Source organism: Gopherus evgoodei, chromosome 4 (genome assembly GCF_007399415.2).
Source record: "Gopherus evgoodei ecotype Sinaloan lineage chromosome 4, rGopEvg1_v1.p, whole genome shotgun sequence".
Lineage (NCBI taxonomy): Eukaryota > Metazoa > Chordata > Testudines > Testudinidae > Gopherus > Gopherus evgoodei.
Genome location: NC_044325.1, coordinates 84,475,953 through 84,503,935, shown reverse-complemented (window position 1 = coordinate 84,503,935; position 27,983 = coordinate 84,475,953). Strand labels below are relative to the sequence as shown.

The window sequence follows — 27,983 nt, the reverse complement described above, 5'->3', positions numbered from 1 at the left end:
TGATCAGCACTCCTGACTAGCCCACACTCTCAGCTGGAATATAAAGGAGAGCTTAGCAATGCAGAGGAGGGGAGGTATATTTGTTGGTATATAGGATCAGCTGGCAGATCGAGTCCAGACCTCTAACCAGATTATCGGTGTGGTTTTTTTGTATACTTTTCTTGCTTTGTTTGGGAAGATAAACAAAGGCTTGAAGAAAGGGACAGAAACCTGGCCTAGCTGGCTGGCTACTGCAGGTGACTTGTTTCCTTTCTGCTTCACACAGATAGGATCACCAGCATTGCCCTGTGGCAATCACACAGGGTTTGCTGGGGCTACATGGAGACCAGGAATCATGGTAACTCCGCAAATCGTTTGCTAACAATTACTATTCTGAGCTGAGAATAACAATGGCAGAGGGATTCTGCTTGTTTATGTGGAAGTGGAGTAAGTCCAAAGAGCCAGGAATAGGCAGCAGGACTAGGATGGAAAGATTTGGTGGAGTTTAAACTACTGTCTCCCCTAAACCCAACAGTGTGAGCTCCCTCATCAGACTCTGCTTCTGGACACTTTCACACTAACAGTGGGACCCTGTGTCAAGGGAGGTAGGGGTTAGTATTGAGTTTGCTGAACTGTGTGGGGAATGGCCACAATGGAAAGATGAGCAAATCAGCTAGAAGGAAGCTCTCATAAGGTAATGCCACCTGTCCATTCAAATCAGATACCTTGTGCCCTGTGGCAGCAGTAGTGATAACAATTTTCAGTGCTTGAGTGGTAACACAAATTCCCACGCACAGAACCATCACTCCTCCCTCTGGAAAGGGCGGGAACAGAGTGGTCTAGAGCTGCAGATTTAATTCCTAGCAGGCTTCCCATGCAGCATACTCTACAATGCTCATGCGGATTACACCTTAAAAACAAATACCCTGTCTACTCTGCCTGGCAATTAAAGATCCCATTGCACTATTGACAAGTGTAGAGGTTTGCCCTAATATCCTTCTCCTTTCTTTCTTGTACATTGCTGATCTGTGCCAGTGGCTGCCACCCTCCTACCCCAGAGAAGCTGTATTCACTGGTGCTGTAAAACATAAGACCCAATCCTGCCCCCACTGATATGATTGAAAGCAGGGTCAAGCCCACCGTTTGTGAAGCACTTTGGCATCCTTAGGAATGAAAGAGTCTCGTGCATAAATGTAAAGCAATATCATTTATAATCTTGTTGCTTTTTGCACAGAGTGAGCTACAGCCCATTCCAACAACGCACTTGTAAAAGCAAAGAAAATGTGTCTCAGTCCCATTAAGAGTAACAGAAAGCAGCATCAGTCACCTGAACACCAAACTCCCTGTACCATGTTATAGGCACTGCTATATCTAGCCACCCCTGAAGGTACCTACAGAATCTTGCACTTGCTCTAAGGAGGTTTCACCCCCTATCAGTGTTTGTAATTATTGTTGCTAATAACTACACAGTGGTAAGCATGATAAAGGACTTGTGTTAATGTCAAAGGAACCCCCACATTTATTTTCTCCTTGAGTGATTTTCCTTCCTCTGATTTAATATTAAAGTATCTTTAAATCTATGGTTAGAAAAGTGTTTGTGCACCTAACGTTGCTTCTTTGTCTGGTCTCCAAAGCTGGGGAAAGATTGATGTGAAGCCTTTAACTCATGTTCTTATTGTAGTTGCTGGTGGGGGCTGAATCTGATCCTCTGCCAAGCTTCCTGCTGTATGTGTGAGCTCTTTGCCACACGCATTCAAAAACAAAATTAATTGCACCAAATGAAGAATCTCAGGCACTGGAAAAGAAACCCTGATGAAGGGCTGAGGAAACTGAGCCATTGGGGAAGATTGAAAGGGCTAGATATGTAGATTGACTGAACAACTAACTATACAAATATAGGAAGCTTGTAGGCATCAGGGATGGAAAGGAATTATTTAAGGTAGTTCAAGAGGACGTCACTTGATGTAACTATATGAAATTTAGAAAGGGAAAATTTAGGCTGAGTAACAGGAAATACTTCCTGACCGTGAAATCTATTAAAGTCTGCAAAAAGTGGTGGGCGCCCCCTCGTGTGAGGCATTTTCCATCTCCATCTGAGGGAGTTTCCCTCTCTAATGTCTGTGATTCTATGGGGGGGAAGGTACATTAATGAAAATTAATTAATTGTTTTCACACAAATTCAGAGTAACCTGAGCCAGTTTCTCCCTGCCCCAAAACACTCCTGAGTTTTGTCTTCAGTGAATCCATTCTACACTAGCCTGGTGTTTCCCTGTTGGACCATTGGATGCTCAGACCATAATGGCACCTAGGGATATATATTGCCCTGGATGTCTCTAGAAATATCCATTGGTATCAGCTGATGTTCCAAGCAGGAACTGAAGGCAGAACATGGCCAGGAGTGCAGCATTCCCAGATCTCCCGCTGGGCCAGGTGCTAAATATGGAGTAGCTTCCTAAGATTGGGGCAGCACTTTCTTTGCCAAAGAGCCACCAGAGTCTGACCCACCTGGAAATCAAAATCTGATTCCCATCTGTTACACGTGCCACTTTGCTTCACACAGAACACAGAATTTGCTGAAATTCACCTCCCACTTACCTTAATTCGATGATAAACCCTGGTTTAACATGAATGGTCCATTCACAGTGTGCATTCAGTGGGTAGCTCTCCAGCAAAATCTGACCTTTGGAAGCTCGAAAAACCTGCCCACATCCTGAAGAGGAAAAGTAAAAACAGCAAGACCATTAGAGACTATCAGTCAGCACCTCAGGGAGAAGGGGCCAGAATAGACAAATTTGACATACTAACATCTGAGGCAACTTCCTGAATGACTAAAATGCCCTACTATATTATTAGTATTATTATGCTACTATATTATTTCAACATTATCTAGAAATTCAAAGCCTTTCCTTTAAGCTTATGTAAGCAGAGTCAGGATAAGCTCTACACTGACATCTGGTGGAAAGAATTTCAGAGAGTGTATTTGCATAGGCACGCCTACCCTATCCCAGACTCCCAAGCTGTGGGACTGCTTGGTGACAAATTGCTCACCCTCAGTTGGGCGGTACTGGCTAGACATGGGACATGGGTTCCAAAACCCAGAGAATTGAGAGAGGCTGGGGGTAGGTATTTGTGCCTGGTGGTGCAGGCTCCTTGTGGAGCCAGAAGCACCAGTTGCATCCCCTCCTCTCTCCACTGTGGAATGTCAGAGATGATTTTTTTATTCCCTCAAGAATCTAAATACAGGTTACTGAGCTGAAATCACTTTGGGCTAATGGTGCAATAGCACTGGGGCTCCCCTACTATGAGCTGGAATCACTAAGAGCTGAAAATCACTAAAAAGCTGAGAGCACTGAGTACGATGCTAACTAGTGGGGAGCCCAAAGCTATACTGTGGAACAGAGCTGCTGGTGGAGTGGAGCAGTTTGTGGGGACGGCTGGAGCAGATCACGGGACAGCTGGTGGCAGCAGAGTGGCTGACAGAGCGGAGTAGCTGTGGCAGGTGGAGCGGCACACAGAGCGAGCGGAGCCGAGCAGTTTGCAGAGAGAACCGGAGCAGCTCATGGAGCAGAGCAGCTGGTGGAGCGGAGCAGTTTCTGAGGACGGCTGGAGGAGCAGCGTGCAGCAGCTGGTAAAGCGGAGCAGTTCGTGGAGAAGGCGGAAGCAGAACCCACAGAGAGGCAGGGCAGTTGGCCCAGGACCACGTAAGGTGCCCCTTTCTATCCAGGCTGGAGGGGGGACCTCTACAGATAAACTCTCGAACTCTGGGGTGGCATTGACCAGAGACTTTTGGGTTGTTGGACTTTGGGGTGATTGGACTTAAGACCCTAAGGGGAAAAAGGACAGTGCCAAAAGTACTTGGAGGTGGGTTTTTGTTTATGGTTTGTGTTATAACCCTGTTTGTGGTGTTTCTCCAATGGGATGCCGCATTAATTCCTTCCTTTATTAAAAAGATTTTGCTACACTCAGACTCCGTGCTTGCGAGAGGGAAGTATTGCCTCCTAGAGGCGCCCAGGGGGTGTGGTATGTGAGTGTCCCAGGTCACTGGGTGGGGGCTCGAGCCGGTTATGCATTGTGTTACTGAAACGGAACCCCTGGATACTGAACCCGGCCCTTGTTGCTGCCAACTCAGAGGGACAGAAGGGTTACACTTATATAGTATCACCTCTTCACATCAGCACCAGATTAATCATAGCTAAGGTCTGGACTCACCAATATTTGGCCTCCCAAAGTCCTACCCTAAAATGTGGGGCTCCCCTAATCCCATTTCCTTCCCACCCCTCCTCAGAAAGACTCCTCCCCTCAGTCCTTGTCCCCTTCATCCTCTTTTTTCACATGTGACATGTGGATGTGGTTAAGAGGAAGACGTTTAACCTTTGCAGTCTCCCACTCAGCAACTAGTCAGAGTGAGGCCTGCAGAGCTGTGGCAAAGTAGGTGGGATACAGGAAAGTTTTGAGAGGGACTGCTGCATCTGGAGCACCACTGGATCCCTTCCCAATCCTGGGCCTAAATTTCAATAATCCATACTTGATATGCTCCTCTTCCCCACAGCCTGGAGTTAATGGAACACTTTTAACACAGAGAACTGGGAATAAGGAATCCTGGGTTCTATTTTCAGCTCTGCCACCAAACATCTTGAGTATGCCACTTAACTGCACCATACCTCAGTTTCCCCGCTTGTAGAACGGAAATCCTTGGCAAGGATCCTAAAGGACTTTATAAACATTACTTAAGTGAAGGTGCAGAATTATGTCATCACATACCATGCAGATCACATCTTTTGATACCTAATTTTTTGGCTACACTTTTCCTGGTGGAGTCTTACAGCTTATCAGGATTTCATTAAGCATTCTGTTCATACACTACTGGATGTTTTGACTGAATCTTCTGTTCTAGAAATTGCCTTGTGGGTAATAACATGTCTGCACTGGAGGATTATGGGTAGGCTGCAGACCAAGCATAGGAGAAGAACTGTTGAAAGAGGCCAAGAGACTGTAGTAAAGCTGTGGAGGAGGGGCCAAGAGACTTCCCAGAATTTTAGCCTCCTTAGTCCATTCCCATGCTCCTTGACTGAGAATCAGTAAGTTTGGTCCATTCCCAAACAGGGACCCTGAGCTGCTCAGTGCACTCCCTTCTTGACTGATGGGACTGTCACTGTAAGTGGCATTTGCCATAAGCACACTTCCCTTTGGAGGACACGCGAGTGTGGAAGTGACCTGATTTTCACAAGTGCAAAGCATCCATAGCTTCCATTGAACTTAGCTTCTGAAAATCAGGCCTTATGTGTCTGAACTATGGTGAGAGACATGGGAAAATTGAAGGTCAGTTGTCCAGTTTCCTATTGAGAATTGTCTGTCTAATAAAACACCTTTGTTGGTTTACCCTCAGCTACCTGCAATTAAGTGGAACCTGATGAAACAGCACTCCAGCTCAGAGGAGTTCGTCACAAGTGTTTCATTCTACACCGGGCTTAGTTGGTTACTCAGGTAAAAGATGAAAATTAATTACTACACTCCTGTAGGCCCATTAGGATGCAGCTAGGATGCCAGAATCTGCTACAGCACACATGATAATGTGCCTTCCCACGCAAGGAAAGGGACCTTGCGTTGTTACTGGCTCCTGCCTCAAAAACAACCTGAGACAAAGCACGGGAAATCTTCAGATTGCGTGACAAGGTTCTTGGATCACCTCAAAGAAAGCTTCCCTTTTGTAACCAGGGGCTTTTGAGCTTCCTTTGCACTCCTGCCTTTCATAAAGGGAAGCAAAAGAATGCTTATGTGAGGGGCATACTAAATGCACTTTTCTATTTGGAACAGTACAGTCTGAACTTCTGAATGTCCATGCCAAGGAAGTAGGTTTGGCCAGCAAAGCAGGTGGTCTGAAGGCTAAAGAGGAGCCATTCAGGGACTTCCTCCAAAAGAATATTCTCAGATGTGCTTCTCTGCATGAAGCACATCTGAGATCAGATCAGATCTTCACCCTTTCTCCTGCTCATCTAGCAGACATTGTGCTGCCTCCCCCAGAAAAACAGCAGGCAAACAACAGTTCCATCACCTTCTGATCAAATGGGATCTTTTTTCTTCCCCTTCTAAAGCTGTGGGAGGCCTGGAAAATTCTCAAGAATAATTTGTACCCCAGCCACTAATGCTGGCAAATCCGGCTTCTTTCAAAAAAAATAATCCACTTTGGAAAAGTGTCAGCATCAGGGTTCCTTTCTTGTCTGGAAAAAAAAAGCTGATTTCAGCGGCACATAAAGATTCTTCTCTGAGGCCTGGAACAGAGAGAAAAACAACTCAAGAGTCCTTTGAGTTCTATCCCATTATGAGTGTTCATACTGGGGGAGGAGACATCTGGTCACAATTCAACATCTGTTGTTTGGGTTTCCCCATCAGTGTGGGGTTCCATCAGGAGCCAAGACCGGAGACAAAGCAACAATGATAGAAGTGTTACATCCACTGGCATTCAGAAATTTGCTGGGGGGGGGGGCGTGGAGGGAGCCAGAGAGACAGAACCTCAGTGGCGCAGGAGGAGTGGTAATGGTAGAGGCACAGGCCTTCACTTCTTGATCACCACCATTAAGTCTAAGGCCATGTCTACATCTAAAATTTTGCAGCGCTGGTTGTTACAGCTGTATTAGTACAGCTGTATAGGGCCAGCGCTGCAGAGTGGCCACACTTACAGCAACCAGCGCTGCAAGTGGTGTTAGATGTGGCCACACTGCAGCGCTGTTGGGCGGCTTCAAGGGGGGTTCGGGGAACGCGAGAGCAAACCGGGAAAGGAGACCAGCTTCGCCGCGGTTTGCTCTCGCGTTCCCCGAACCACCCTGCAAACCGCAGGGAAGGAGACCTGCTTGCTCGGGGGTTCGGGGAACGCGAGAGCAAACCGGGAAAGGAGACCAGCTTCGCCACGGTTTGCTCTCACGTTCCCCGAACCACCTGCAAACCGCAGGGAAGGAGACCTGCTTGTTCAGGGAACGAGAGAGCAAACCGGGAAAGGAGACCAGCTTCGCCGCGGTTTGCTCTCGCGTTCCCCGAACCACCCAGCAAACCTCAGGGAAGGAGACCTTCTTGCTCGGGGTTCGGGGAACGCGAGAGCAAGCCGGGGAAGGAGACCAGCTTGATTACCAGAGGCTTCCTCAGGTATGCTGGGATACCTGCTTATTCCATGGAGGTCAAGAAAAGCGCTGGTAAGTGTCTATACTTGATTACCAGCGCTGGATCACCAGCGCTGGATCCTCTACACCCGAGACAAAACGGGAGTACGGCCAGCGCTGCAAACAGGGAGTTGCAGCGCTGGTGGTGCCCTGCAGATGTGTACACCTCCTAAGTTGCAGCGCTGTAACTCCCTCACCAGCGCTGCAACTTTCTGATGTAGACAAGCCCTAAGTGAATAATGACCCAAAATTGTTCTCTCCCCACTTGAGCACACTTCACAATGATGGGCTTAATTTAGCCCTACACATTTAAGCAATCAGCCATCTAATCAGTAATAGGTTTACTCTAACGGGAGTGTGTGTGTGTGTGTGTCTCTGTCTGTCTGTCTGTCTGTCTGTCTGTCTGTGTACATGTGCACTGCCTTCTCAAGAATATTTAAGGGTCAAGGTCCAGAGAAAAATTCATATCCTTCTCCTTTATTTTCCCCAAAAAGACTTTCTAAATCAGGGGTTCTCAAACTGGGGGTTGGGACCCCTCAGGGGGTCACAAGCTTATTACATGGAGGGTCACGATCTGTCATCTTCCACCCCAAACCCCACTTTGTCTCCAGCATTTATAATGGTTTAAATATGTAAAAAAGTGTTTTTAATTTATAAGGGAAGCTTGCTATGTAAAAGGGGACACCAGTACAAAAGTTTGAGAACCGCTGTCTAAAGGCTTATCAAAATAGCCCAATGTTAAAATGTGGGCCTCAGAGGCTGAAGTGCAGCTGTGTACCCTTATGCACCATTTGAAATGAATTTGGTCCTCATTTGTCTTATTCTTACTTAATATTGTGACTTCCTGCCCAGCAAACTATGACACAGGAAAAAGAAAAATCAGCTTGCCTCATTCAACTTATAACCCATTGCAATGTCTGTTGTCTTACACATCAAAGAAGCCATTTAAGAGCTTCTGGGCACCATCTGGTGAGTGGATTCAGGTACTGCAGTGTATTTTACACCACAGAAAAGGGTGCATTCATCTCCCTTTAATCCAGGGTTTCTCAAACAGGGGTCTCCGCTTGTGTAGGGAAAGCCCCTGCTGGGCCGGGCCAGTGTGTCCAGACCTGCCCTGTCCGCAGGTTCTACCGATCGCAGCTCCAGGCCTATGGGAGCTGCTGGAAGTGGCACCACATTAAGCTGAAAGCACATTAAACCTGACACCCCTACTGTCAGGCTTAATGTGCCCCAGACTTTTTTATTCACAATGCTGATCTGCATTGCAGAACTTGCCTAGGCACAGCTGCATCGAGACAGTTGGCTGGTTGTAGGGTGACCAGATGTCCCGATTTTATAGGGACAGTCCTGATTTTTGGGTCTTTTTCTTAATAGGCTCCTATTACCCCTCACTCCCTGTCCCAATTTTTCACACTTGCTGTCTGGTCAACCTAGCTGGTTGGTACCTGGGCAGGCATGGAACGTAATTTAGAACTGTAGGATGAGCACTTCAGCTGCATATTTCTGCTAAGGTGATCAGCAGTGAAACCGCCCCAAACATTGCCATTTTTGCCTATCTGAGGATTTTGTACTGACACCCACCACTGCAGTATGTGTCATCTTTAAGCTTCAGAGTCAACAATTTATTGAGATGAATGGAGCACTTCATGCCTCTCAAACTGTAGTGTCAAGATGTCTTCAGATTTTGAAGGATAACATTGACTCTGCTTTGGTTGTGCTTATTCCCTCCTCTGTTTGCTGACTCTGAACAGCCCAAAAGGTAAACATTCTCTAGCAGTCAGTTATACAGCCTCTGTTTGCATACAGTCTCTGAGCACCTCCCAAGTATTTAAAAGCAAGAAATAGCGATAACTCACACATATATTTCTTCACACTGCGTGTAAAGTTTGCACACTGAAACCTGATTACTTGGAGTGTTTGCACCTGAAACCTGATTACAAGCTTAACACTTATCCAGGGGAAATCTCCATGTGACTTGCATGACCAATCACAACTACATAACAAAGCTCATATTTCCACCATTTAAGCATCAAACAGCAAGGCAATTTGCAAAAAATGTCAAATAATGAGTAATCTGAGATCAGCTCCCAGCCATTCTGCCACCAGAAAAAAAGAGGAGAGAGTCTACTAAACAAGTAAATGATTCTATAAGTGATTATTTGCTCAACTTCTAATGGGAAATCACAGACTTCAAGCGGAAGTGATGGACCAAAAAATGCACCTTTAGAATTGTTTTTTTTTATTTTTTACCTACTACAGGAAAGTCTTTCTTTTCATATAGCAATCCATTCTCAGTATTTTTCAGACAGTGATTATGGAATTGATTCTGCTCAGGCCATCAGTAAGGTTTGACTCAGGAACCTTTTGATCTAAAAGCAAGAGATTCTGTCTGTTAAACTAAAAGACTAATTCCTCTAGCAAGAAGCAGAAGCAGACTCATAAACTTCATATTTGACCACCACTAGAGGGACACAAAGGACCACACTCTCCTAGTGCAGGCTGCAATTGCTTTTGAAGACAAAGCTTTTTGTCCTCTGACCAATGGAAATTGTTCTGGTTTTAAGTAACTATAGGGTCTTTTCACTCCAGAATGCAAACTCTAAAGCATCATGCTTGAGGTGTATATAGCACCCTAGCTGCCTGTGCATTTTAAATGTTCAATAATAGAATAAAATTAAGGCTATATGGGAAAAAATGATGTGTCCCACATACAGAGGGTCGGCTCTCCCAGCTGAAAAGAAACGTCCAGATGTGAGCAGTGAATTTCAGCTGAGAAAACCTTAGAATGGCAGTTTCTGCCAGTTCAGCCACAAAGGCCCCACTTTTTTGGCTCACTTAACAAAACTATTCCCCACACTGATAATCCTCATTCAAGGCTAAGACATGTAAATGTGCAGAACATGGATAAGCAGCCATTCACAGTGCTGGAAAAAAGAGTGTGCTCACTAGCAAAGTGCACTCCAGTGTTTAGACACAGCACTGGGCAGACAGGTCACATTTGCTGCTCTCCTTTGTATTCCCTCAGTCGATTGAAACCCTTCTGCTAGCAAAGAGCCCAGAATGAACGCAATATTCCAATGTGAACACAAGAGCTGTAATGCTCCTTGATGCAATGCCTTGACATATGGTATGGGCTGGCTGGCAGATTGGGTGACAGTGCCAATTTTAGTCCAAGGAACCCATCCCATACTCAGGGTGGCTAGTCCCTCCTGCCACTTGAGCCACAATAGCTACATTTTATTTTAGCATGATGGCTTGATCAGAGATAGCACGGGTATGTCTCTTCAAGCTGGGAATTATGCCCCAGCTCAAAGTGTAGCCATACCCTGTGCCGGCAGAAGGAAGAAGGACTTGATGGACCCAATGGTTCTTTCCTATCTCTACTCTTATGGAAAGTCCAGTCCAATGGGATCTTGAGTATCAACACAGAGCAGAATGGTCGCTGGTTTTCAAAATGTCATCAGAAAAAACTCACACTGCAAACTGTGAGAAACTCAGCTTATCAGCCTCAGAAGAATGGAGGCCTGAATGGACTCTGCTCAAGTTAGAACTTGCTGATCTAGACAGTGTCACAACTGTGGTACCCCTAACCCACCCAGCAATATCGTCAATCTATCCAACTACACACTCAGCCCAGAAGAAAAGTCTGTCCTATCTGGGGACTCTCTTTCTGCCCTGCCACCCCCACCAACATGATACAGTTCTGTGGCGATCTGGAAGCCTACTTTCGCCGTCTCCGACTCAAAGAATACTCCAGGACAACACAGAACAGTGCATTGATACACAGATGGCCTCCCACCAACAGCACAAGAAGAAGAACTCCACATGGACTCCTCCTGAGGGTCGAAATGACAGTCTGGACCTATACATTGAATGCTTCCACTGGCGTGCACAGGCAGAAATCGTGGAACAACAACATCGCTTGCCTCACAACCTAAGTCATGCAGAACGCAATGCCATTCACAGCCTCAGAAACCACCCTGACTTTATCATCAAAGAGGCTGATAAAGGAGGTGCCGTTGTCATCATGAACAGGTCTGACTACCAAAAGGAGGCCGCCCAACTCTCCAATACCAAATTCTACAGGCCACTTCCCTCAGATCCCACTGAGGAATACACTAGGAAACTACAGCATCTACTCAGGACACTCCCTACACTAACACCAGAAGAAATCAACATACCCCTAGAGCCCCGACCAGGGTTATTCTATCTACTACCAAAGATCCACAAACCCGGAAATCCTGGACGCCCCATCATCTCGGGCATTGGCACTCTCACTGAAGGACTGTCTGGATATATGGACTCTCTACTCAGACCCTATGCCACCAGCACTCCCAGCTATCTCCGTGACACCACTGATTTCCTGAGGAAACTACAATGCATTGGTCACCTCCCAGAAAACACCATCCTAGCCACCATGGATGTAGAGGCTCTCTACACAAACATCCCACACACAGATGGAATACAAGCTGTCAGGAACACTATCCCTGATGACGCCACAGCACAACTGGCTGCTGAGCTCTGTGCCTTTATACTTACACACAACTATTTCAAATTTGATGACAATATATATCTCCAGATCAGTGGCACTGCTATGGGCACCCGCATGGCCCTACAATATGCCAATATCTTTATGGCCAACCTGGAACAACGCTTCCTCAGCTCTCGTCCACTCATGCCCCTTCTCTACCTACGCTACATTGATGACATCTTCATCATCTGGACCCATGGGAAGGAGACGCTGGAAAAATCCACCATGATTTCAACAGCTTCCACCCCACCATCAACCTCAGCCTGGACCAATCTACACGGGAGGTCCACTTTCTTGACACCACGGTGCAAATAAGTGATGGTCACACTAACATTACCCTATATCGAAAACCTACCGACCGCTATGCCTACCTTCATGCCTCCAGCTTCCATCCCGGACACATCACATGATCCACTGTCTACAGCCAAGCACTGAGGTACAACCGCATCTGCTCTAACCCCTCAGACAGAGACCAACACCTACAAAATCTCCACCAAGCATTCTCAAAACTACAATACCCGCATGAGGAAATAAGGAAACAGATCAACAGAGCCAGACGTGTACCCAGAAGCCTCCTACTGCAAGACAAACCCAAGAAAGAAACCAACAGGACTCCACTGGCCATCACATACAGCCCCAGCTAAAACCTCTCCAATGCATCATCAAGGATCTACAACCCATCCTGGACAATGATCCCACACTTTCACAAGCCTTGTGGCAGGCCAGTCCTTGCCCACAGACAACTTGCCAACCTGAAACATATTCTCACCAGTAACTGCACACCGCACCATAATAACTCTAGCTCAGGAACCAATCCAACTCTGCCCATATATCTACACCAGCGACACCATCACAGGACCTAACCAGATCAGCCACACCATCACTGGTTCATTCACCTGCACATCCACCAATGTAATATGCCATCATATGCCAGCAATGCCCTCTGCTATGTACATCGGCCAAACTGGACAGTCTCTACGGAAAAGGATAAATGGACACAAATCAGACATTAGGAATGGCAATATACAAAAACCTGTAGGAGAGCACTTCAACCTCCCTGGCCACACTATAGCAGACCTTAAGGTGGCCATCCTGCAGCAAAAAAACTTCAGGACCAACTTCAAAGAGAAACTGCTGAGCTTCAGTTCATCTGCAAATTTGACACCATCAGCTCAGGATTGAACAAAGACTGTGAATGGCTTGCCAACTACAGAACCAGTTTCTCCTCTCTTGGTTTTCACACCTCAACTGCTAGAACAGGGCCTCATCCTCCCTGATTGAACTGACCTCGTTATCTCTAGCTTGCTTGCTAGCATATATATACCTGCCCCTGAAAGTTTCCACTACATGCATCTGAGGAAGTGGGTATTCACCCACGAAAGCTCATGCTCCAAAACGTCTGTTAGTCTATAAGGTGCCACAGGATTCTTTGCTGCTTTTACAGATCCAGACTAACACGGCTCTCCTCTGATACTAGACAGTTTAGGTATTTAAAACCTGATATTTACACCATGAATTTTTATTTTTATCTACTGAAAAGCTATGGACTGTGTTATGCAGGCGTCAGACTAGATTATCACAATGGACTCTCCTGGCCTAGGAAGCTATGAATACAGGAGACATGATAAATGTGTACAAAATAATGACTAGAACAGAGAAGGTACATGTGGGGATACTATTTATCCTTGTTCATAATACAAGGGCAAGGAGATAGGCAATGAAGATGAAAGGCAGCAGATTTAAAACTGAGAAAAGGAAATACCTTTTTATACCATTAGCCTTAGAACTCATTAGCAGAAGAGACCATTGAGGCCAAGAGTTCAGCAGGACACAAACAAAAAATTTTCTATTATTTTATAATACCCTGGAACGCGACCTGAAATAGCCCCATCCTGGTCTGAAATAGCCCCAGTCTTTTGACCATCAGAATAAGTTACAAGGCACTGTATTTCTGCTGTGGAAGGTGGTTACATCTGTGCGAGGAGAGATTTGTGCTTTGTTGGGGCCTGAGTTTTGCTGGCTGTGAGGATAAGCTGCTATTTAATATAAATGTTTTTGTAAATCTTCATGCTTCCTCAAGTATCAGAGGGGTAGTCATTTTAGTCTGGATCTGTAAAAAGTGACAAAGAGTCCTGCGGCACCTTATAGACTAACAGACGTATTGGAGCATGAGCTTTCGTGGGTGAATACCCACTTCGTCGGATGCTTACCTCCAGTATGTCTGTTAGTCTATAAGGTGCCACAGGATTCTTTATGCTTCCTCAAGAGTCTCTGCATTTGGTTAGGCACCCTTTTTATTTTTGTCTAAATCCAAAGAAATAACATGGATAACAAGAACATCCAGAGTTACAATAGTTAACAATTAAAAAACTACATCAGGAGTTTGGAAGGCTTATTAAACACTCGTGCTTCGGGGCCTAAGCCCACCTCTCACTGATGAGGGCAAGCAGGTAGTTATCCCTCTGAGCACTGCATATTATTATCTAACTGCTCCCAGCAGGATTTCTTACACCCTTCTCTGAAGCATCTGGTACTGGCCATTCTCAGAGTCAGGATGCTGGACTAACTGGACCATTGGTTTGGTATAGCATGGTGTCACAGAGTGTGGGGAAGTCAGAGCCCTGCACCCCCCATTTCCTGCGATTCACTGTGACTCTCAGCCAGCCAGTAAAATAGAAAGTTTATTAGACGACAGAGCTTGTAGGTTAGGACAACAGGACCCCTGAGTCAGATCCATTTTGAGGGGCAGGGAGCTTAGACCCCAGCCCTGGGGCTCCCTCCATTCCCCCAGCCAGCTCCAAACTAAAACTCTCCAGCCCCTCCTCTGGCCTTTGTCTTTTTCCCAAGCCAGGAGGCCACCTGATCTCTTTGTTCTCCAACACCTTCAGTTGGCACCTTTGCAGGGGAGGGGCCCAGGCCATCAGTTGCCAGGAGACAGGGAGTCGGTCATTCTCTGTGCAGACATCATCACACTGGCCCTCTGTATCAATCATACCCCCTTATCCCACCACCTAGATACTTAAGAAAGGCATAGGGGAAACTGAGGCACCCACACATTATTCAGAGAAAACATTAAGAACGTTCCCACTTCGTCACACATGGCAATTACTATGAACGGATTAAGTCACCCCCTCCACTATCCCCTCCACTATATCCCTAGTGCCACCCTGCCCAGTTGTAGGGTATCTCACTGAAGGCACTTACTCATGCAGTCCCCTCCATACCAGCCTGTTCTGCACTCTGCACAGTAGATCCCTTTGATGTAGAAGTCATCTAGCGTTCCACCCCAGGAGCCGTTGCGGCAGGACTTGCAGTTCTCAAAAATGGTGCAGCCTGAAAGCAGAGTCACTTTGTTGAATGACATCTAGACAGCTGGTGTTGGAGGGAGAGGATGGGGTGGGAAAAAGCGGACGAGGAATCTCTTTGTTTGCTTTTCACACTGCAAAAGAAGCTTGTGGTCTTCGTGGTGCTGACTATTGTGGATCTCATCCATCCCCCACTTTGGCAAGATCTAGCTCTCGAATCTGGATCTGAGTTGGTAGCTGCCCTGTATGTCTACATCCCATCCCCCTGCTCTGAAAACCCTTCAGGGAAGTGTGAGTTTGCATGTCAGTGCAGCGTGGCTCCATCCTTGGTTGTAAGTAAATCTAATTTGTTCTCAGCTTGTTCTCCCTCTTTCTACTTTTAACTTTGCTTTCCCATCGCTTTCTGAAGAGTCCGAACTCCCCAGCCTCTTTCCCCTCTCATTTCATAATGCAATGTACAAACCAGATCCGGAGGCTGAGGAAATCAAATCCCAGCCAGAAATGACCTGTGTGAAACTGATTATGACTTTACCTTGTGGAGAGCATCCAGGCTTGCACAGAAAACCCTGGAAACTCTCAGCCCACTGTGTGACCAGCAATGGTGCTACATGAGGCCACATGCTGAACGCATTAGCTCACACTGGTGCAGGAGCGGCTTGCACTGACACAGATGGATCCCTGAGGAGACTAAAAGCAATCCATGAAGTCAGGCAGCCAAAATGGGCTGCGTGCCCATCTGGTTCTGTGCACAACGACCGGCTGCACATGCTGGCACTTCCCCGCAAACCCTGCGTGAGAGCACAAAAAGTGCAAGGGACAATGTTACAAACCAACACAACACACCTGGGTGGATTAAACAGGAGTCACACTCATTTTCCTCATTCCTGCAGCAGGGAATGGTGTAGCCCACTTTTTCTTTCCCACCTGGGCAGACACACTGGATCTGGTCATATTCACAGCATTCCCGGCACATGATATTCCATTCAGCTCCAGGGCAGTTTTCATTGATCACCATGTATTCTGCAAACAGAAAGTATGGTGGGGGAGAAATAATGCATAAAATGCAGAGAACTATCCAATTCACTGACTATTGTTCAGTTAATAGTCAGATCCTTCATGGCATGAGGTTGGCCCAGGCCTGCAACATGGCAAATGCCAACCCAAGTTGTAACATATCTGATCCTGCCAAAATATAAATTGAGTTTGAGTGGCTAAAACACAAAGAGGCAGATTTGCGTTGCCAGCCAAAGAGGCACTGAGCCCAGAATTAAGGAAATATGTTCCTTCCTTTCTCTGTTAGACTTCCCTGCTTCTGCGTTAAGAGGGGGAAAACCCCAGTTTGAAGGGACATTTTCACTTTAAAGTTCTTTTTAAAAATCCCAGGCCTTGTTCACTACCTCATCTCCAATTTAAATTATTTATTCCAAAGGAATTTAAAATATCTGCTGAACTGTTTAATTTTCCTGCCATTTTGTGTATTATTTTGCTATTCATGCAGCTTGGAGAATGGGGAGTCTGAATGGAGAGGTCAGTTTCACTTCTGGCTTCTAGTCAAGTTTATTTCCTAGTTTCATTTCACTAGTACCTGCTGCTTTCATTGCAGGAGAAAACAGTTTGTTCCATTGATTTTTGTTTGTTTGAAATTTCATTTCATGAAAACATTTCTAATTAGATCAGGATTTTTAAATCATTTTTAATTATCTCCCACTGCTACATTTTGAGATTTAATCTATCCTGGCAGTGCCCTTCTAGGAAACCACATCTTGAAATACCTTGGATAGTGACTGCAGACTAATACAGTAAATCTACAGATCCCATCTCCCTTCCTCTACCATACTGTCTAACTCTACAAATTGAAATCTAATGAGCTCATGATACTGTCAGCGTGTCTCTTAACCAGTTGACAGACCTGATGGCTGTTTTCCTGGAGCCTGATAATAAGAAGTGAGAGAGCAGACTGGAGAGATGAGATGCGAAAGAAACATAATGAGACTCTCTTTTTTCCTTTTTGGCCATAGAATATTCTTTCCTTTTTGTTCTGAGTGATAGAATTGCTTTGTTATTGCAACAAACCAGACATTGCTATTAAGGAGCCGAACTCCCATCCATGTTACCTGGCTTCCTTTTCACATAGTTCCTTTTTGATTCAGTGTGTCTCATAATTTAATAATGAGGTCTGAGTTAACTCTCTGTAGGATTCAGTGGTAGGTCTGCCTCACTCAATTCTCCATGGCCTGATGAAGCCTGAGTCTCACTCAGAAGCTTGCCTTTCTTCTTAATGATAGTTAGTCAGCCCAGCAAAAAGGGACCACCTACAGCTTCTTGATTTTTGTATTTAGCTGGAGAGCTAAATCGCTGTAGGCAAAATTCATCCCTGGTGTAATTCCATAGCCTATTCCTAGCTCCAGCCTCACAAACTTCTGGGAACTGCATCACAGTTTGGATCCAGAGTTAGTCAAAAGTCAATTTGCATTCTAAGCCTGATTGTTGCCTGCCTTCTTCTCATCTACAACAAAAAAGCAACTCCTGGCATTTGGGGAGGTGGTGGTTTGTTTGGTACTTGTCCAATCTAATAATATATGCTTGCATTAAAATCACAATAATACTTAATTCTTATATAGCAAAGATTTGTATCATTACCCCCATTTTACAAATGGGCAACTGAGGAGGTGACGTGTCTATTCCCGTGGTCCCAGAGTGAAAACAGTAGCCAAAAATTAAACTCAAGTCGCCTAACTCCCAGAACAGCAGACAAACAACTGGACCATATTGGGTCCACTAAACACATAACTATGCCTCTTTCTTCTACAGAAATATAGATATGTGATGTATAGATTGTCTGTGAACTGTATTTCATGCAGATTCCTAAGCAAATTGATTACAAAGGTATAATTATTTGATTTTGTCTGTCCCTGTTCACCACTATTCACCCTAAGCCAAGATCATTCTCCTAATTAAAACTGCTCAACTTTTGACATTCCATTCAACACGTCTCACCATCCACCATTAAAAAAGAACAATGCAATTAGGTGTCCTAGAAAGCAGCTCATTCCTAGTGAAAGCTGAACCCCTGAACAAATACTCTGAAATTTGAAAGTTTTAACAAATTTTATGTAAATCTCTTCAGTTTCCAAAATCAAGCTGGAAATCTCATTTCCTTCAAGATTTCTAGTACATAGCGATAAATGGTATCTATATCAGTTTAGCTTGTGCTGATAAATTTACCAATGCAAGCGATATAAGCCAGGTTTAAATCAATCTGAGTATCCACATACAAAATTGTTAGTGTTTTTAACTGAACTGATGTCAAATCACAGCTTTAGTTACGTTGGTACAACTAGACCAGACCCACAGGCCAGATTCTTCTCTTTTTACTCAAGTTGAAATCAGCGGGTCTATTTGCAGAGTAAAGCAGCATAGGGAAGGGTTAGCAGACTCTGGCCCTTAAAGAATTGTAAACATGAGATTTCCTTTTCCCTGTGTCTGCTGTTTGCTCACTTCTAGCACTTAGCTGAGACACTGAAATGGGCTTTCCGTTGATTTATAACCAATTTAATTCACTTTCAGGTTCTCATGCACTAACACAGGGTTGCAAAGTTTGGGGAGTACACATGGCAGGGGAATTCCTGGGTGTGGCATTTTTAACCATTTCCTCTGGATTTAAACAAAAAATAATGGAATCTATGTTCTTAGGTTTTGTACACTTTTGTTTTTTTAAATCTACATAAAGACTTGACAGTGTGTCTTTAATAACTCTGGAATCCAGCTTGCTTTACACAGATGTCTCCTCACCCTGTGTAATAAAAGGCGAAAGAGCTATTTTGCTTGGACACTTTAAAGTGGACATAAAAAGAGCGACTAACATATATTAAAGACGATTTGTGTCTTGATGAAGGCTAGATTGAGCCTTTAGAAGAGCACACAGATATTCTGCCCCAGCAGGAGCTCCAGGAAGGAACTGTGACTCAGAGAAGCATAAGTGGTCCCCTGCTTTTATTCTCTTGTTTTTGGGGGCAGTATGTCATTCATCCCTTTTGGGACTCAGTTTACTCCCCCACTCACCCTTTACCATTAGTTTCATAACTGAGGGGAGAGGAAGGAAGAGGGGAGGAGGGATTGATTGGTGGAGCTTAGTGCAATAAATTAGAAGCTGGACCATTTTGAATCATGGCTAAAATATTTGTGGGGCAGTTAGTGGCTTGACTTTGCTAATAGAAGCACCCTTCAAAGGAGCAAGTCTGTAGCCAGCAGCTGTATTTCCGGAGGGTGTGATACATGTCCAGGCAGAGACTTGTAGTGACTCTAAAGAGGCTGAGTTGCAAAACTCCCCATGCAAATATTTATCTGAAACAAGAACAAGCAAACAAACAATGGGTAATTTATAAGGTTTTCATGATGGAAGAAAAGGCCATTAGATCCAGCACAAACTGCACACAAGAAACCAGCTCCAGGTCATGGAAACTGTGAGCAAGAAAGAGCAATGTTATTAAAGAGTGAAAATGGCAGGGGAAAAGGTGTCAGAGAGTGGGTGGGAGTACTGGTTGACTTAGGAGCATGTCAGTGTAGTGTGGAACTTTTCACCTCTCAGTTACTGATTCCAGTCCAGTCCTTTTTGGTGGTAGTGAGCTGGGATCTGATTTTAAAGAGATCTTCAACCTAGCCTTTGATATTGTGAGTATGTTTCCAGCTCTAGCTACCTGGTCTACAGGTCAGTAAGGTACTTAGATGTGTGCATCCTTTTTATTTGCGCTCACAGTTATTAGTAAGCACATAAATGCGCTTGTAATGTTGGGGGCCATTATGGTTCATAAGGCCATTACCATCTGATGGTTGTTCAGTACCCAGCAGGAATGGAGGGATCCAGCCTTGCATCCTCAGCTTACTATGTACTAATGACCCCTTTGTGAGCTGTCTCATCAGAGAGCCCAAAGACTCACTCGAGGGTCTCACCCCTCGGGTGGTTAGCCCAAGCCCCTGCAGGATCCACACAGCTATTTTCAGCACACTAACATGAGCCCCAGTAATACAAGTCACCTCACTTACCTTGTAGACGTGCCTATCAAGGTTATTGCAGAGGGGGTTCAGTTTAATTTGTCCTTGGAGCTGAACTGCTGAATAAGAGAGTCACAGTCTATGCACTGACCATAGGACTGGTCCCTGTGGAAATGCTTTGTTCTTAACCTCTTTTTGCCTCTATATAAATGATACTCATATTCTCACTTATATAGCATATATCACACAGGGCTGGCCCAGGGATGAAACTGGGCCTTTGCACTGTAGCAGCTCCATGGCTAATCTTCAGGGCTGTCAACCTTTCATTAGCACCCAATGCACTCTGCAAATGAATCCACAGCAAGTCTAGTCCTGAGGAATGCTCCCTGGCTGTCAGCCTCTGACATAATTTCTCTTTCCTTCCTGCCTAGGATTCTTTTCTTCCTTCTTTCAAATAGACTTATTTCAACTTCACCTTTCTAAAAAGGCTGCTGCCCCCTCCCACCGAGTGACCTGCTTGTGCTGCCCAGCATGGAGTGTGGCAGAGGAACTGAAACAGTTTATTAATCACATCACCTTGACAGAAGAGAGTCTGTTTTTTTCCATCACCGGGATGGTCGGGGCATACATATGACTCACCCAGCCACCTCCTTGCCAAACCTCAAATGCAATTCTATCCCAAACTGCAGGACCTCGGAGAATGAGGTGATAAAGTCCCACAAGAAATTATTTTATTACTACTCACGTCAGAGGGGTTGACAGAACTATTGTTTGCAATTCAATGAAAACACAATCATCCAAAATGTAACTTTCACTGCATCCTTCTGGAGAGCTGGAAACCTCTCCAGAGAGGGGTGCAATCTCTCTTTCAACACTCTGTACCCCTCCCTCAAATAGTTCCATAGTATTTCTTTAAGTTAGAAAAAAAACAACCTTAAAAGGGTTTGTACAGACAATAAGGTCTTACTGAAATAAGGGAGAGGTGGCTGGGAGAGAGAGAAACTCTAAATCACCAGCTTTACTCAGTCTGAGGACTGGGAGAGCATGTAGCTCCTGGGGACTGAGAATGGGAGATGAGCCTGATTCCTCTCTCGTCAAGTCTTGACACTGACTTCAGTGACGGTTGGACTGAGCCAAAAAGCATCAGCATTTTGCTGCTAGATCACTGGCAACTTGGTCATAGATCAGGGGCAACCAGACGAGTTCCAGGTTGTAGGGAGAGGGAGCTGGATGGTTCTAGAGCGTGGGAGTGAGATACAAAACCTTCCACATAAACTTCAGAAAGTGTTAAGCACCTAAATCCCATTGAAATCAATGAGATTTAGGCTCCTAAGTGAACAAGGTCTTGTCTACATGGAAAGTTATATGGGTATAAGCTAAAGTTAGTTATAACACTACAATTCCCCATGGACACTCTCATCCCCATGTAAGAGTGTGTTTTTTCGGTAACACCAGTATACTATACCAGCAAAGTGCTCTGAGGGCATCTGCAGTTTTATACCACAAAGCTGTAATTTTGCTGGCATAGCTAATTTGACACCCCAACCCCCATCAAACAAAACAAACTATACTTCTGGAGGTATAATGCATCTGTGTTGGGGGCTTTTGCGAGCACAACTGTATCGGTAAGGATCAAATCTCATCTCACCTCTGATCAACATAGCCATGCCAGTGGAATATTATAGTGTAGATCTAGCCAAAGGCACGTTTGAAAATGTTACCCTGCACCTTTAAGTTATAGCTGTAACCAGATCCAGGTTAGCATGGGACTGTATGACAGAAGAGAATGGAAAACTGGGGGTATGTCTACATCTACAATTTTGCAGCGCTGGTTGTTACAGCTGTATTAGTACAGCTGTATAGGGCCAGCGCTGCAGAGTGGCCACACTTACAGCAACCAGCGCTGCAAGTGGTGTTAGATGTGGCCACACTGCAGCGCTGTTGGGCGGCTTCAAGGGGGGTTCGGGGAACGCGAGAGCAAACCGCAGGGAAGGAGACCTGCTTGCACGGGGGTTCGGGGAACGCGAGAGCAAACCAGGGAAGGAGACCTGCTTCCCCGCGGTTTGCTCTCGCGTTCCCCGAACCCCCCTGCAAACCGCAGGGAAGGAGACCTGCTTGCTCGGGGGTTCGGGGAACGCGAGAGCAAACCGGGGAACGAGACCTGCTTGATCACCAGAGAGGCTTCCTCAGGTATGCTGCGATACCTGCTTATTCCACGGAGGTCAAGAAAAGCGCTGGTTAGTGTCTACACTTGATTACCAGCACTGGATCACCAGCGCTGGATCCTCTACACCCGAGACAAAACGGGAGTACGGCCAGCGCTGCAAACAGGGAGTTGCAGCGCTGGTGATGCCCTGCAGATGTGTACACCTCCTAAGTTGCAGCACTGTAACCCCCTCACCAGCGCTGCAACTTTGTGATGTAGACAAGCCCTGGGATACAGAGACTTTCGCTTGTAGGCTCCATATTAGCCATGGTTTGTCAGGGACTGGATGACTCCGGGGGCTTAGGAATGAGATATACAGTTTTTCATCTCAAACTAGTTAGTTCATTTAATCCTGATTTTCAAAATACACATCCACACTTTTCCCCCAGTAAAAGAGGGCAGTGCCCCATTTCCCATACTCTTTATATAAAAATGGTACATTAATGCTGTCCAAAACTCACAAAAAGAGAGAATCCTATGGCACTGCTGGATCCAACAGTCACATGGTCCCCAAGAGAAAGGAAGAGAATATAAACACATTCTTATTATTGTTTGAATTACAACAATTTCAAAACCTACAAGCTACTTCTGCTCTCTCATGGCTCACTTTCCCCAGCTGTAAAATCTAGTTAGTGATACTTACCCTTCTCCCTAGTATACGCTTTGAGATCTAGGGATGAAATTTGCTAGACAAAAGCTAATACCTAGATCCTATTGCAATCAGTGGAGATTATGAGATTATCCACAAATATATTTGTGGATCCACGTCTAAATTGTTAAAATAATAATAATTAATAAGAAACATTCCTGCAAATATCCTGATGTCACTTTTCAGGTAGCAACATCCTCAGGTATACTGGACATAAGGTGAAGTTGTCAAGATAAAATAGTTAATTTATAAAAACCTAATCTCACATTTTAAAAAAACTAAAATCCATGTTACTAATCACAGTTTGGGCATTACCCGACTTAATAATTAAGCATTAATTAAAATGAAATACTTCTACAGAAATAAATTATTTTGGACTTTTTTTTGTATGCCTGTAATTTTTGACCTTCCTTATTTTTGCCAACGATAAAAGACTGGTCAAGTTCACTTTTGCTTACATTCAATTTCCTTTGTACATGTTGCAAAATTTATGTTGCAAAACACTCCAGGGGACTATAGAAATCCATTTTAAAAAAATGGTTTTCATTAACGTTAAACAAATCACAAGTTATTTCTATTTTAATAATGGGTGGCACCTAATCTGGAGGCCTAAATTGACAGTTTTCCCTGTAAGTAATTATATCCAGAATTCTGACAATTGTGCTGTGCAAATTAAAAGCGTTTTATAATTCAGAGTAAGCTTGAACAGATATACTCCTTTTGCATCCCTTTGGATGTTTATATAACCAGTTCGTGTTAGACAGGAAAAATATGACCCTTTTTATTTTATTTAATTCTTACTCTATGATACTCATTAACAATTGTTCTCTTGTATGGAGAAAGCTTGGGTATGACTTTCAAGGAGCAATTTTTAAGTTTTTCATATTAAATAATGTTCCCTAGTGTAATATCTTTGAAATGAGTTTTTCTCATTAAAAAAAATAGCACTGACAGAGGTGAAACCCAACAAGTGGTGATACATTTTCTTTCCCTTTCAGGTCTGTGCTTATTGGTTTTAAATTTGCTTTATTTTTTTTAATTCCATTGTACTTTCATTCTTGAGAATATTGCAGTTAGTCTCTGGTCCCCATCCTGTAGCTGTTGCGGGCTGAACTGACATTAAAATCTATGAGAGCTCTGAGCACACACAGCAGCTATATAATTTATCAGCTGTAAACAAGAGAGAATCCTGGCTCCACTGAAGTGAATAGCAAAACTCTCCCACTGAATGTAATAGGCCCAGGGTTTCAGTCATTGTCTAGTGGTCTGAGCACAAGCCTGGGAGTCAAGAACAATAGCTTTCTAATCCCGTCCCTAAAACTAATTCTTATTGATTTTGGGTACATCACTGAAGCCCTCCTGGGACCCTGGGTACGTACTCAAGTGCTTAGTCCCTGCTGCTGCACTAGCTAGATCAAAGCTAGCTTGGGTATGTTTGTGTGTGTTCCAGTCACACTTCTGAATGCAATGTCAACATAGCCACAGAGCTCTAATTTTGGATGTCTCATATTTTGGGTGCCCCATCTGAGATATCTAGGGACCTGATTTTAAAGGTGCTGCATATCTGCAGCCCCAGTGGATTGCAGCCATACTAGTCGGTGCTTGGCACCTCTGAAAATCAAGCCCCTTCAAAATATCTCAAGTTGGGCACTCAGAAAGTAGGGCAACCAAAATCACGAATCACTGCTGAAAATGAAAGTCTTTGTTCTACCCTCTTTTTGCCTCAGTTTCCACGTTGTACAAATGATGCTCATAATATCCAGCTTCCTACAGATGTTGAAAGGATGAAGGCAAAAATGTCAACTTGAAAAATCTGAAATTTTTGTACTTACAATTCTTGGAAACAACTAAGATAGCTGAAAGGGGGAAATATTTTCCTGTTCTATTCAGTTTGCCTACTTTGTGCATTGGACAGCAACTTTGTGAGGACTGAGTCATTGTTTCCCCTGTTAGTATGTTTTCCCTGCTATTTGTGTGGCATTTCACACAAAAATAAGGGAGGGAAGGAAGGAAAACAAACAGAAAGTGTTTGTATATAAGCCACAAAAATTGGCAGGTGAATTCAGGAACAAGCACTGACACTGCTTTTAATTCTTTTTTATGCATTGCTTAGATTCCTGGTTAACATTGTCCCCTTAGTTATTGAATATTTATAAAGACAAAAAGTGCCGTAAGTGTTATTCAATTATATTTTTATCATTTTTAAGCGCTGAAGCTATTTTTAGTTCCAGATGCAGAAGTATATTTGAAGTGGACTAAACTACCCACAAAGAATACTTTCCATTTAAGTACTGTATTTTTTAAAAAATTTAATTCACTTTTTAGTGTAAATACACCTGCCTGCTGCTGGATCAGGTCTGATCAACTGTGTTTTATAAGCCCTTCACCAGTGGTTCTTAACCTGTTTAACCATTGTGGGCCACACATGCAGCTCTCTGAGTTATGTGGGCTTCATCCACACAATATATATACTACTTATATGCCCATGAGGATGTCACATGGGCCGCAACTGTGTGCTGATTGGGCTGCAAACAGCCCACAGGCCGTGGGTTGAGAACCACTGCTCTACACTGATAACAGTAATGGAGACTCTACTGTAGTTCAAGAAGTGGGGCCTGTTTTGATGCAAGAGGCTCCGAATACTGCAATGAAGTACTGAGTGGCCCAGAAGTGCAGCAAAGTGACAACTGTGAAGTTCCTGGATGGCTGTAGAAGTGTTACTGTATATTAAATACCAATACTAAGCACCAATCATACCCTTTATAAACACAGGAACTCTGCTTCTTAGCAAGAATACAACAACAAAAACCTCTCATAAGCTTTTCCTCTGTAGAAAGGAAAAGAAAGATTGTTAGTAGGGGGAACAAATGACTTTTCAGGTTTTTGTCCTGTCATAAACAGGAATTTGAATATGGTTTTGAAGTTTGTTTCTCTATATGAGTGGCCTTGCCTGACCCATCCTAAAAAGCAACTCTGAAAATACCTCCATGTAACTAAAAACAAGGCCAAGTAAAAGTCTGACAAAAGTGAGGCTGTTTGAAAAATTCTGAGAGTAACTTGGTATGTGCTGGGGCTGGAAGTGGCCATCTAGGTGGTATGATGGCAGGAACAGCACATAACAAGAATATTTCTAGGGTTTTCTGGTGCTTGATCTTCATTGCCGACGTGACACCAAATGAGTGGTCAGCATAATGCCGAGCACAGTCTTCCAACACAAGAAAGTCAATGTTGTACCCGTTCTAATTCCAGCATGGCAACATGAGCCCTACAAATCCCCCTGGTACAATAAAGACTGCAGTGTTCTACAGGCCACCTCATCCCAGCAGGTATTTCTACTGCCATTTTGGGAACTCTAATTTATAAGCAGTCATGACAGGCACCAGGGGGTTGATATTTACCCCAGCAGCAGCTCTCAGTTCCTTGCTCCCCACATTTCAACAGCACCTTTTTTTTCCCCAAAGGCAATTTTTATCACACCCATCATTGCCCCATATTGAGAACTTTCTCCCTTCCTCATTGCCTTATACTGAGCCCACCAAAATTCCCTCTTCCCCTTCCAGGCAGGCTGGTTCGGTCACTGGCCAGAATGCTATGCTACAACTACAGACCACAGCAAACCTTGTTCAGATCCTAATCTTCTCGAGCACCCTCCTCTTCAACCCACATCCTCCCCCAGCCCTGGAAACCTCAAACCTCACCTCCTCAGTGTAGGTTTTTGACCAGTCAGGCCAAAATACAGGCCGTAAACCAAAATGAGCAGGATGCTTTCAGCCTCTAAAGCACTCTGGGCCAGTCTGCCCCAACCCTGCTCCCCTCTCAGCTTCCCCTGTGTAGTTTTGGCATTATTATCTTGCTGTAGTTAGTTTGCTATCATGAGTTTGTTTGAGACGGGTCTGTGACTGGGTAAAACAGCCAGGAAAGGGTTATGGGCTACCTGCCTGTCACATGAGCTAGCAAGGGACTTAAGGGAAAGGTGTGGCTTCCTTCCACCACTGAGAGGAAAGGTGAAAGACCTCTAAGGACTAGAGGCCATCTTGGGCAAGGGAATTGCTTTGTTTGGTGTTACTCCTGAGTTTTTGTGTTTGATCAATGAATGGTGCTGAGAGACAAGGGCCTGAAATTGACTTGGGCAGGACACTGTTTCTTTCCTGAGCTGGAAGGAGAGCCCACCAGCACATGGAGCCCAAGCCCACAAAGCTCACATCTTTATTAGGATATTGAGCCGAACTTTCCCAAAGAGTGGAAGGTGTTGGTCCTTTCCATTCTACAGAGAAGGGCAAGCCGCAAAGTTCAAATCCATCTCCAAACAGCCCCAGCATCTGTGGGTGTTTGGAGAAAGGATTTTGGACTGAACTAGTCTCTAGTTTTTATTATGAATTCTTGTCCATCACCCTGAGCACCTCAGCAGGTTTGCTTACAAATAATATTCCTTGCAATTACGCACAGGGATGTCAGGAAAAGCCATGAGGCTTACATCCCAGAATTTCCTTTCAATTATTCCCATGGGGATGTGGGATTTACTCCCCTCTACACAAGGGACATGGGGTTCTCTCACTAAACTAGAGCATCTATATTGCTTCTATGGCCCTTGACCCCATCCCCCTCTAATATATCCATATGGCAATACCTCCCCTGGTGGCTGCTGCCCCTGGAAGCTTGGAATGTTGGGGTTTCATCTCACATAGGAGACAGCACCCAAAGTAATACTGACACTGACAGTATTAAGGTGGGGGTCCTTGCAGGTTTGGTGGATGGACAATGTACAGGGCATTGATGAGCTGGTAGGGGATCCTGCAAACCTCTTGTTACCAGGTCTGGCCCTTGGGGTCCTATAAAAGATAATCCCAGCTTTCATTTAGAATGAAAGTCTCTAGCCCTTTGTCCTTGTGAAGAGTCTAAAAATACATAAATTGAGGTAACCCGGTGGCTAAGATTGAATGCATCTGGATGTATCTTGAATGCATTTGGGGTCCACTTCTGCAGCAAGAGACATGGGGACCTCAACATATGCACACCTTTTTTAGGAAATACGAATCAGCCATGCTTCAGGTTTATTCCAAAACCCAGCTCCTTAATTTTACCCCCTCCCTGTCCCCAAATCCCCACAAACCTTGTATAGTAAAGTGTGATAATCATGGACAGAAATTGGTTATTTCCTTAGGTGGCAAAG

General features: G+C 44.5%; 1 protein-coding gene across 4 annotated transcripts in view; it reads right to left on the bottom strand.

Annotated features, from left to right (window-relative positions):
* PAMR1 (peptidase domain containing associated with muscle regeneration 1) overlaps positions 1-27,983 on the bottom strand; it is a 72,885-nt gene that overhangs the window by 42,640 nt on the left and 2,262 nt on the right. For all 4 annotated transcript variants that reach the window (XM_030560049.1, XM_030560050.1, XM_030560052.1 and 1 more), the window contains exons 2-4: positions 15,810-15,986; positions 14,866-14,994; positions 2,575-2,689 (exon numbers count right to left, since the gene is read on the bottom strand). In XM_030560049.1, the coding sequence (XP_030415909.1) occupies positions 2,575-2,689; positions 14,866-14,994; positions 15,810-15,986 (421 nt within the window). The remainder of the gene's footprint in view (positions 1-2,574; positions 2,690-14,865; positions 14,995-15,809; positions 15,987-27,983) is intronic.